At 37.0% G+C, this 12,184-nt stretch overlaps 1 protein-coding gene across 27 annotated transcripts in view; it reads right to left on the reverse strand.

Moving 5' to 3' along the window:
- Positions 1-12,184, reverse strand: part of CCDC7 (coiled-coil domain containing 7) — a 331,505-nt gene that overhangs the window by 303,120 nt on the left and 16,201 nt on the right. For all 27 annotated transcript variants that reach the window (XM_067702677.1, XM_067702668.1, XM_067702526.1 and 24 more), the window contains one exon: positions 11,455-11,538. In XM_067702677.1, coding sequence (XP_067558778.1) covers positions 11,455-11,538 — 84 coding nt within the window. The remainder of the gene's footprint in view (positions 1-11,454; positions 11,539-12,184) is intronic.

The following is a 12,184-nucleotide window of genomic DNA, read 5'->3' on the forward strand; positions in this document are numbered from 1 at the left end:
AAAACCAGCGAAGTGGACAGTATTCCTCAAAAAAACTGAAAGGTAGTTAAACAAGCCACTGCTCCCTGGAGAAAATGATTATAGCTGAGGCAAACAATATACATGTCAAAGCCTAGAAGTAAAAACGGGAGAGAGTTACTTTGGAAAAATAAGGATTTTGAAATTCCCATATATTAGGGGGAATCTAGTAAGCTACACACTTGCCCAGAGCAGGACTCATGCTCAGAAAATATCGTAGTAGACACTAAACTTTCACCTCTGCCTGGTCTTTAGCTCCACACAAGTAGAAAATTAAGGCTAAGGCAGTTCTGTAAACAGCCTGGCTAAGTTTTAAAGAAGTGCCTCAAAACAGAGCCAGTCTTCAAATGCCAGGAGAATTTTTTTTTCTCCTTTTCTTTATGTTTTTGTGGCTCCAGGCACTTAAGGAAATCTCTGTCAAACCCACTAGTTGACCACATCTGTAGGAACAGAAACCTGAGAGATGAAACACAACAAAAACTACAAACTTGAAAAACAGTTTAGATTTCTATTTTCCAATTTGGCACGTAAGAAGCCTAGATCCACCACATTGTCCTAACAACAAGTAAAAAGCTGAACAAATTAAAAATCAACAAATCTTCTTAAATCTATCACAGAACTAAAGTCACAGAGCAAAAACTATGGCCTCCAAAATTGGAGAGACAGGCAATACAGAAGATCACAAATTACTGGAGCAGAAATCTGTGAGCACAAACCTCCACAGTACTGGGGTACAAAAACCTAAAGTGTAAATGGTGAATCGCTGCAGGCTCAGCATGGACAAGCTTGAGAGTTAAAAATTCTGGGGATGGGGCCAAGTTTTGAGGGATTTTTTTTAGTAATTAAACATACACTTACTACTTGGTGTTTACCCAAATGAATTGAAAACTTATACACATAAAAAAGCCTGCACACAGATGTTTATAGCATTTTATTTGTAACTGCTGAAACTTGGAAGGAAGCATGCTGCCTTTCAGTAGGTAAATAGATAAACAACCTGTGGCACAAGACAATGGATTATTCTGCACTAAAAACAAACGAGCTATCAATCCATGAAAAGACATATAGGAATCTTAAATCCTTACTACTAAGTGAAATAAGCCAATCCAAAAACACTCCAAACTGTATAATTCCAACTATACAACATGGTAAAAAAAGGAAAAATATGGAAACATAAAAATCAGAAGCTTCCAGGATTTTTAGGGGGCAGGGAGGGATGCATAAGTGGAGCAGAGAGGATTTTTAGGGCAGTGAAACTATTCTGTATGATAGCATCATTGTGATGCATGTCATCATACATTAGTTAAAACCCACAGAATGTACACCACCAAGAGGAAACCTTATGTAAACTATGGACTTTGGGTGATAATGCTGTCAATATAGGTTCATAATTCATAAAAAAGATATCACTCTGGTGCACAATGTTGATAGTAGGGGAGGTTGTGCAAGTGGGAAAAAGGGGTATATGGGAATTCTCTGTACTATCTGCACAGCTTTGCTGAGAACATAAAACTACTCTTAAAATAAAATCTATTTTATAAAATAATAGTTTAGGAAAATCACTAAACAATCAATACAGCAAGAAATAAGAATAAAATTTGAGGAGAGGAAAATCTGATGTCCAGAGTTATAAAATTAAAAATGTCTAGTTTTCAACAAAACTTATGAAGCATTCACAAGAACAAGAAAGTACGACTAATTCCTTGGAAAAATAAACAAACATTGTCCCTGAGGAAACTCACATATTGGATTTAGTAGACAAAAACTTTAAATCTACCGTCTTAAACATGCTCAAAAGCTAAAGGAGAGGCTGCGTTCAAGATGGCGGAGTAGAAGGACGGGCTATCACTCCCGCTTGTGAGATCTCTGGGAATCACAACTAACTGCAGAACAATCATCGACAGGAAGACACTGGAACTCACCAAAAAAAATACCCCACATCCAGAGACAAAGGTGAAGCCACAATGAGACGGTAGGAGGGGCGCAATCACAGTAAAATCAAATCCCCTAACTGCTGGGTGGGTGACTCACAGACTGGAGAACACTTATACCACAGAAGTCCGCCCACTGGAGTGAAGGTTCCAAGCCCCACATCAAACTTCCCAACCTGGGCGTCTGGCAATGGGAGCAGGTGTTCCTAGAGAATTACACTTTGAAGGCTAGTGGGATTTGATTACAAGACTTCGACAGGACTCGGGGAAACAGAGACTCTACTCTTGGACAGCACACACAAAGTAGTGTGCGCATCGGGACCCAGGGGAAGGAGCAGTGACGCCACAGGAGACTGAACCAGACCTACCTGGCTAGTGTTGGAGGGTCGCCTGCAGAGGCGGAGCGTGGCTGTGTCTCACCGTGAGGACAATGACACTGGCAGCAGAAGTTCTGGGAAGTATTGCTTGGCGTGAGCCCTCCCAGAGTCTACCATTAGCCGCACCAAAGAGCCTGGGTAGGCTCCCCTGTTGGGTCACCTCAGGCCAAACAACCAACAGGGAAGGAACACAGCCCCACCCATCAGCAGACAAGCAGATTAAAGTTTTACTGAGCTCTTCCCACCAGAACAACAGCCAGCTCTACCCACCACCAGTCCCTCCCATCAGGAAACTTACACAAGCCTCTTAGATAGCCTCATTCACCAGAGGGCAGACATCAGAAACAAGAACAATAATTCTGCAGCCTGTGGAACAAAAACCACATTCACAGAAAGACAGACAAGATTAAAAGACAGAGGGCTATGTACCAGATGAAGAAACAAGACAAAACCCCAGAAAAGACAACTAAATGAAGTGGAGATAGGCAACTTTCCAGAAAACGAATTCAGAAAAATGATACTGAAGATGACCCAGGAACTCGGAACAAGAATGGAAGCAAAGATCGAGAAGATGCAAAAAATATTTACCTAGAAGAATTAAAGAACAAACAGAGATGAACAATACAATAACTGAAATGAAAAATACACTAGAAGGAATCAACAGCAGAATAACTGAGGCAGAAGAACGGATAACTGACCTGGCAGATAGAATGGTGGAATTCACTGCTGCGGAACAGAAAAAAGAACGAAAAGAAATGAAGACAGCCTAAGGGACATCTGGGACAACATTAAACACAACAATATTCACATTAAAGGGGTCCCAGAAGGAGAAGAGAGAGAGAAAGGACCCAAGAAAATATCTGAAGAGATTATAGTCAAAAACTTCCCTAACATGGGAAGGGAAACAGCCACCCAAATCCAGAAAAAGCAGAGAGGACCATACAGGATAAACCCAAGGAGAAACACGCCAAGACGTATAGTAATCAAATTGCAAAAAATTAAAGACAAAGAAAAATTATTGAAAGCAGCAAGGGAAAAACAGCAAATAACAAACAAGGGAACTCCCATAGAGTAAGAGCTGATTTCTCAGCAGAAACTCTACAAGCCAGAAGGGAGTGGCATGACATATTTAAAGTGATGAAAAGGAAGAACCTACAACCAAGATTACTCTACCCATCAAGGATTTCATTCAGATTCGATGGAGAAATCAAAGGCTATACAGACAAGCAAAAGCTAAGAGAATTCAGCACCACCAAACCAGCTCTACAACAAATGCTAAAGGAACTTCTCTAAGTGGGAAACACAAGAGAAGAAGAGGACCTACATAAACAAACCCAAAACAATTAAGAAAATGGTAAGAGGAACATACATATCAATAACTACCTTAAACGTGAATGGATTAAATGCTCCAAGCAAAAGACACAGGCTCGCTGAATGGATACAAAAACAAGACCCATATATGTGCTGTCTACAAGAGACCCACTTCAGACCTAGACACATACAGACTGAAAATGAGGGGATGGAAAAAGATATTCCACGCAAAAGGAAATCAAAAGAAAGCTGGAGTAGCAATTCTCATATCAGACAAAATAGACTTTAAAATAAAGACTATTACAAGAGTCAAAGAAGGACACAAAATAATGATCAAGGGATCAATCCAAGAATAACAGTTATAAATATTTATGCACACAGGAGCACCTCAATACATAAGGCAAATACTAACAGCCATAAATGGGGAATCGACACTAACACAATCATAGTAGGGGACTTTAACTCTCCACTTTCACCAATGGACAGATCATCCAAAATGAAAATAAATAAGGAAACACAAGCTTTAAATGATACATTAAACAAGATAGAGTTAATTGATATTTATAGGACATTCCATCCAAAAACAATGGAATACACATTCTTCTCAAGTGCTCATGGAACATTCTCCAGGATAGATCATATGTCGGGTCACAAATCAAGCCTTGGTAAATTTAAGAAAACTGAAATCGTATCAAGTATCTGTTCTGACCACAACGTTATGAGACTAGATATCAATTACAGGAAAAACACTGTAAAAAACACAAACACATGGAGGCTAAACAATACACTACTAAATAACCAAGAGATCACTGAATAAATTAAAGAGGAAATAAAAAAATACCTACAAATGACAATGAAAACACGATGACCCAAAAACTATGGTATATAGCAAAAGCAGTTCTAAGAGGAAAGTTTATAGCAATACAATCCTACCTCAAGAAACAAGAAAAAATCTCAAATAAACCACCTAAAGCAATTAGAGAAAGAAGACCAAAAAAACTCCAACGTTAGCAGAATGAAAGAAATCATAAAGATCAGATCAGAAGTAAATGAAAAAGAAATAAAGGAAAGAACAGCAAAGATCAATAAAACTAAAAGCTGGTTCTTTGAGAAGATAAACAAAATTGATAAACCACTAGCCAGACTCATCAAGAAAAAAAGGGAAAAGTCTCAAATCAACACAATTAGAAATGAAAAAGGAGAAATAATGACTGACACTGCAGAAATACAAAGGACCATGAGAGATTACTGCAAGCAACTCAATGCCAATAAAATGGACAACCTGGAAGAAATGGACAAATTCTTAGAAAAGTACAACCTTCTGAGACTGAACCAGGAAGAAATAGAAAATATAAACAGACCAATCACAAGCACTGAAATTGAAAACTGTGATTTAACATCTTCCAACAAGCAAAAGTCAAGGACCGATGGATTCACAGGCAAATACTATCAAACATTTAGAGAAGAGGTAACACCTATCCTTCTTAAACGCTTCCAAAATATAGCCGAGGGAGTAACACTCCCAAACTCATTCTATGAGGCCACCATCACCCTGATACCAAAATCAGAAAAAGATGTTACAAAAAAAGAAAACTACAGGCCAATATCACTGATGAACATGGATGCAGAAATCCTCAACAAAATATTAGCAAACAGAATCCAACAGCACATTAAAAGGATCATACACCATGATCAAATGGGGTTTATCCACTTGATAAAGAAATGCAAGGATTCTTCAATATATGCAAATCAATCAATGTGATACACCATATTAACAAATTGAAGGATAAAAACCATATGATAATCTCAGTAGATGCAGAAAAAGCTTTTGACAAAATTCAACATCTATTTATAAAAACTCTCCAGAAACTAGGCATAGAGGGAACTTAACTCAACATAATAAAGGCCATATATGACAAACCCACAGCCAACGTCATTCTCAATGGTGAAAATCTGAAACCATTTTCTCTAAAATCAGGAACAAGACAAGGTTGCCCACTCTCACCACTCTTATTCAATACAGTTTTGGAAGTTTTAGCCACAGCAATCAGAGAAGAAAAAGAAATAAAAGGAATCCAAACTGGAAAAGAAGAAGTAAAGCTTTCACTGTTTGTGGATGACACACTATACATAGAATCCTAAAGATGCTACCAGAAAACTACTAAAGCTAATCAATGAATTTGGTAAAGTGGCAGAATACAAAATTAATGCACAGAAATCTCTTGCATTCCTATACACTAATGATGAAAAATCTGAAATAGAAATTAAGGAAACAATCCCACTTACCACTGCAACAAAAAGAATAAAATGCCTAGGAATAAACCTACCTAAGGAGACAAAAGACCTGTACGCAGAAAACTATAAGACACTGATGAAAGAAATTAAAGATGGTACAAACAAATGGAGAGATATACCATGTTCTTGGAATGGAAGAATAAACATTGTGAAAATGACTCTACTACCAAAAGCGATCTACATATTCACAGCAATCCCAATCAAACTGCCAATGGCATTTTTCAAGGAACAAGAATAAAAAATTTCACAATTTGTATGGAAACACAAAAGACCCCGGATAGCCAAAGCAATCTTGAGAAAGAAAAACGGAGATGGAGGAATCAGGCTTCCAGACTTCAGACTATACTACAAAGCTACAGTAATCAAGACAGTATGGTACTGGCATAAAAACAGAATTATAGATCAACGGAACAGGATAGAAAACCCAGAGGTAAACCCACGCACTTATGGTCACCTTAATTTTGATAAAGGAAGCAAGAATATACAATGGAGAAAGACAGCCCCTTCAATAAGTGGTGCTGGGAAAACAGGACAGCTACATGTAAAAGAATGAAATTAGAACACTCCCTAACACCATACATTAAAATAAACTCCAAATGGACTAAAGACCTAAATGTAAGGCCAGACACTATAAAACTCTTAGAGGAAAACATAGGAAGAACAGTCTTTGACATACATCACAGCAAGATCCTTTTTGACCCACCTCCTAGAGAAATGGAAATAAAAACAAAAATAAACAAATGGGACCTAATGAAACTTACAAAGCTTTTGCACAGCAAAGGAAACCATCAACAAGGTGAAAAGAAAACCCTCAGTGTGGAAGAAAATATTTGCAAATGAAGGAACTGACAAAGGATTAATCTCCAAAATATACAAACAGCTCATGCAGTTCAATATCTAAAAAAAGCAACCCAATACAAAAAGGATAGAAGATCTAAATACACATTTCTCCAAAGAAGATATACAGATTGCCAACAAACACATGAAAGGATGCTCAACATCACTAATCATTAGAGAAACGCAAATCAAAACTACAATGAGGTATCACTTCACAACAGTCATAATGGCCATCATCAAAAAAATCTACAAACAATAAATGCTGGAGAGGCTGTGGAGAAAAGGGAACCCTCTTGCACTGTTAGTGGGAATGTAAATTGATACAGCCACTACAGAGAACAGTATGGACGTTCCTTAAAAAACTAAAAATAGACCATATGACCCAGCAATCCCACTACTGGGCCTATACCCTGAGGAAACTATAATTCAAAAAGAGTCATGGGGCTTCCCTGGTGGTTGAGAGTCCACCTGCCGATGCAGCGGACACGGGTTCATGCCCCGGTCTGGGAAGATCCCACATGCCGTGGAGCGGCTGGGCCCATGAGCCATGGCCGCTAAGCCTGCGCATCCGGAGCCTGTGCTCCGCAACGGGAGAGGCCACAACAGTGAGAGGCCCACGTACCGCAAAAAAAAAAAAAAAAAAGAGAGAGAATCATGCACCACAATGTTCATTGCAGCACTATTTACAATAGAGCCAGGACATGGAAGCAACCTAAGTGTCCATCAACAGATGAATGGATAAAGAAGATGTGGCACATATATACAATGGAATATTACTTAGCCATAAAAAGAAATGAAATTGAGTTATTTGTAGTGAGGTGGATGAACCTAGAGTCTCTCATACAAAGTGAAATAAGTCAGAGAGAGAAAAACAAATACTGTATGCTAACACATATATATGGAGTCTAAAAAAACAAAAATGGTTCTGATGAACTTAGGGGCAGGACAGGAATAAAGATGCAGAGGTATAGAATGGACTTGAAAACACGGGGATGGGGAAGGGTAAGCTGGGACGAAGTGAGAGAGTAGCACTGACACACATACACTACCAAATGTAAAATAGATAGCTAGTGGGAAGCAGCCGCATTGCACAGGGAGATCAGCTCGGTACTTTGTGACCACCTAGAGTGGTGGGATAGAGAGGGTGGGAGGGAGATGCAAGAGGGAGGGGATATGGGGATATATGTATACATAGAGCTGATTCACTTTGTTATACAGCAGAAACTAAAACATTGTAAAGCAATTATACTCCAATAAAGATGTTGGAAAAAAAAGTCAGTTGCATTCGTATATGTTAACAATGACCAATCCAAAAAGAAAATTAAGAAAATAATCCAATTTACCATAGCATCAAAAAACATAAAAATATTTAGGAATAAAATAAACCACGGAGATGAAAGATTTTAACAGAGGGAACTATAAAACATTGCTAAAAGAAATTAAACAAGATACAAATAGATGGAAAGACACCCCATGGTCATGGATTGGAAGACTTACTACTGTTAAAATGTACATAATAGCCAGTGCAATCCCTACCAAAATCCCAATGGCATTTTCTGCAGAAATAGAAAAAATACTAACATTCATATGGAATATCAAGGGCCCCCAAATTGCCAAAACAATTTTAAAAAATCAAAACAAAGTCATAGGCCTCAACCTTCCTGATTTCAAGATACACTACAGCAAAAGTAATTAAGACAGTGCTGCACTGTCATATAGATAGATACATATATATACCTAAAACTAATACAGTGTTATATGTGAATGATATCTAAATTTTTTGTTGTTGTTTTTTTTTTTTTTGTGGTACACGGGCCTCTCACTGTTGTGGCCTCTCCCGCTGTGGAGCACAGGCTCCGGACACACAGGATCATGGGCCATGGTTCACAGGCCCAGCCGCTCCGCGGCACGTGGGATCTTCCCAGACCAGGGCACGAACCCGCGTCCCCTGCATCAGCAGGCGGACCCTCAACCACTGAGCCACCAGGGAAGCCCAATATCGAAATTTTTAAAAATAAAAATAAAAAAAAATTTAAAAGATACATAAACCAATGGAACAGAATTGAAAATCCAGAAATAAACCCTATTACATATGGCAAAATGATTTTATACAAGAGTACCAATGGGGAAAGAACCATCTCGTCAACAAATAATGCTGAAAAAATTAGATATCCACATGCAAAGAATAAAGTTCATCCTTCCCTTACACTATGTATAAAAATTAACTCAAAATGGATCCATAACCTATATACAAGATCTAAACCTATTAAACTGCTGGAAGAAAACACAAGGGAGAAGCGTCAGGAAATTGGATTTGGCAATGATTTCTTGGACATGACACCTAAAGCCCAAGCTTAACAAAAGCAAAAATAAACTAATGGGAGACTTCCCTGGTGGTCCAGTGGGTAAGACTCTGCGCTTCCAGTGCAGAGGGCCTGGGCTCAATCCCTGTTTTGGGAACTAGATCCCAAATGCATGCCACAACTAAGAGTCCACATGCCACAACTAAGAAGTCCACATGCTACAACTAAGATGTCTGCATGCCACAACCACGAACCTTGCATGCCGCAACTAAGACCCAGTGCAGCCAAAATAAATACATAGAAAAAATAAAACTTTGAAAAAGAATGAAAAAAATAAACAAATGGGTCTACATCAAATTAAAAAGTCACCACACATCAAAGGAAACCATCAACAAAATGAAAAGGCAATCTATGGAAGGGGAGCAAATATTTGCAAGCCATATATATTAACTGTAAAAAGGCTTAATATCTAGAATATATAAGGAACTCATGCAACTCAGTAGCAAAATAACAAATAACCTGATTTTAAAATGGGCAAAGAAATAAAAAATGAATAGACATTTTTCCAAATAAGACATACAAATGAACAATGGGTACATGAAAAGGTGTTCAACATCACTCATCATCGGGGAAATGCAAATTAAAATCATATGAGATATCACCTCATACCTGTGAAAATGTGTATTAAGAGAAAATAAGCACTGATAAGGATGTGGAGAGAGGGAACCCTCACGCACTGTTGGTGGGTATGTAAATTGATATAGCAACTATGGAAAACAGTATGTAGGTTTCTAAAAAAAAATTAAAAATATAAGTACCATATGATCCAGCAATCCCACTTTCAGGTATATATCCAAAGGAAACAAAATCAGTATCTCAAAAAGATATCTGCACTCCCATGGTCTTTGCAGCATTATTCACAATAGCCAAGATATCGAAAAAGTCTAAGTGTCCATCAATGGATGAATGGATAAAGAAATTGTGATATACATACAAAATGCAATATTATTCAGGCATTAAAAAAAAGGAAAACCTGCCATTTGTGACAACATTGATGAATCTGTAAGACACTATGGTAAGTGAAACAAGCCAGACACAGAAAGAAAAATATTTCATGACCCCATTTATGCATGAAATCAAAACAAACAAAAACAACCCCTCATAGTAACTGAGAGTAGAATGGTGATTACTAGGGGCCAAACAGAGGGGGTCACAGGAAGTTATTGTTAAATGCAGACAGTTTCAGTTTTGCAAGATGAAAAGAGCTCTGTAGTGGAAGGCAGTGATGGTTACACAATATAAATGTACTTAACACCACTGAATTGTACACTTAAAAATGCTTAAGATAGTATACTTTATGTTCATTTTCCAATTAAAAAATTAGAAAAAATGTGTATATAAATATATATATGTGTGTGTGTGTATATATATAGCAAAACACGAGAAAGTATATTTTATAATGTTACTAATGCTTATGCAGAGTAACATTACACATAATTTATTTTCCTATGTACTTTTCATACTTCTTTAAATGTTCCACAATAATACTTTCAAAATCAGCTAAAACACAATGAATGTTATTTTTCAAAACTCACAAAATAAGAAAATGTATTACCAAATAATACATACGGTATTATTTAATTTCTAAAGAATAATATGTGTAACTATGGAAAAATAAGAAGGTAAACAAAAATATGTTGACAAGAGTTATCTCAGAGAAACAGGATTATGATGACTTTTATTTTCTTTTTGTATGCCTTCATTTTTAAATTTTCATTATTTATGCCATTACTTTTGTAATATAAATGTACTTATTTAAAAAACACAGTAAAATATAAATACTACATATGAAAATATTAATGACCCAGTCAATGCTGTACATAAAGGACAATTCACAGACATAAACGCTTACGATAAATAATGCTTTCCAATGCTTTTTTTTTTTTTTTTGCGGTACGCGGGCCTCTCACTGTTGTGGCCTCTCCCGTTGCAGAACACAGGCTTCGGACGCGCAGGCTCAGCGGCCATGGCTCACAGGCCTAGGCACTCCGCGGCATGTGGGATCTTCCCGGACCAGGGCACAAACCCATGTCCCCTGCATTGGCAGGTGGACTCTCAACCACTGCGCCACCAGGGAAGCCCTCCAATGCTCTTTATAACTACTTAAGGCACTATATCTAGACTAATATTGCTGCCTGGATTATCATATTCAAGATCAAACAACCAATATAACTTTAAATATTTTATTATTAAAATGATTGTTAATAATAATGAATAGTAATTATTATCAGTTTATCTTATTTTATTATTAATATTATTAGTAGCTTATAATTAAAATATTAAGTAATATTTTATGCTTAGCACTTTACACAGAATACGTACATTACGTTCTTCCTTAGCTGCTGCTTCTAACTGAGCTGCAAGTTGTGAACAACATACCAAGAATGAATTCAGATCATTCTCAACCTTATGAAAAAAAGAGAAAGTTACTTTTATTTCAGAATTCATATGCATATCCATCTATATTTTAGAATATTTAACTACTTTTGAAAATAGTTTTGTGTATGTAATTTCTGTCCCTTGAAATGCATAAAACGAGAAACCATGTTCCAAATGCTATACCAGCAAATTTTCCCAGAAAGAAAGTACATTCTGGGGAGTGGCTCAGTAATGACATATACCCAGCTATGTCTCTCTTCACATTCTCCTCTACACAGGTGTAGAAAATCAAGCATTCCAGCCTTAGCCTTCTGAAATTTAGGGGTAGCAGAAAAAGTACACACTTAAATATACGTTAAATAATGCTTTGTGTTAAAAAATGAATGCTAATTATGACTTCTGATTATAACTATACTTGCCAAGAGATAATAGTCTTTCACCCTTACTTAATGAGCAATAGAAAATTTTGAGGAAAAAAAGTTACATATTAAAATGTCACAATGACTGAATCTCTTTTAGTAGAGCAGTGATCTGTAAATCCGAGAATTGACCAAAGATAAATAAACCTCAGATGCTTATATACAGTTAGAATTCTGACAGAATGTTCTCCAGGACAAATATGATCCCTCAATATTACATTTTAAACATACTCAGAGGTTCATATTTTTTCATC

This window comes from Pseudorca crassidens, chromosome 1 (assembly GCF_039906515.1).
Source record: "Pseudorca crassidens isolate mPseCra1 chromosome 1, mPseCra1.hap1, whole genome shotgun sequence".
In the NCBI taxonomy this organism is placed as follows: Eukaryota; Metazoa; Chordata; class Mammalia; order Artiodactyla; family Delphinidae; genus Pseudorca; species Pseudorca crassidens.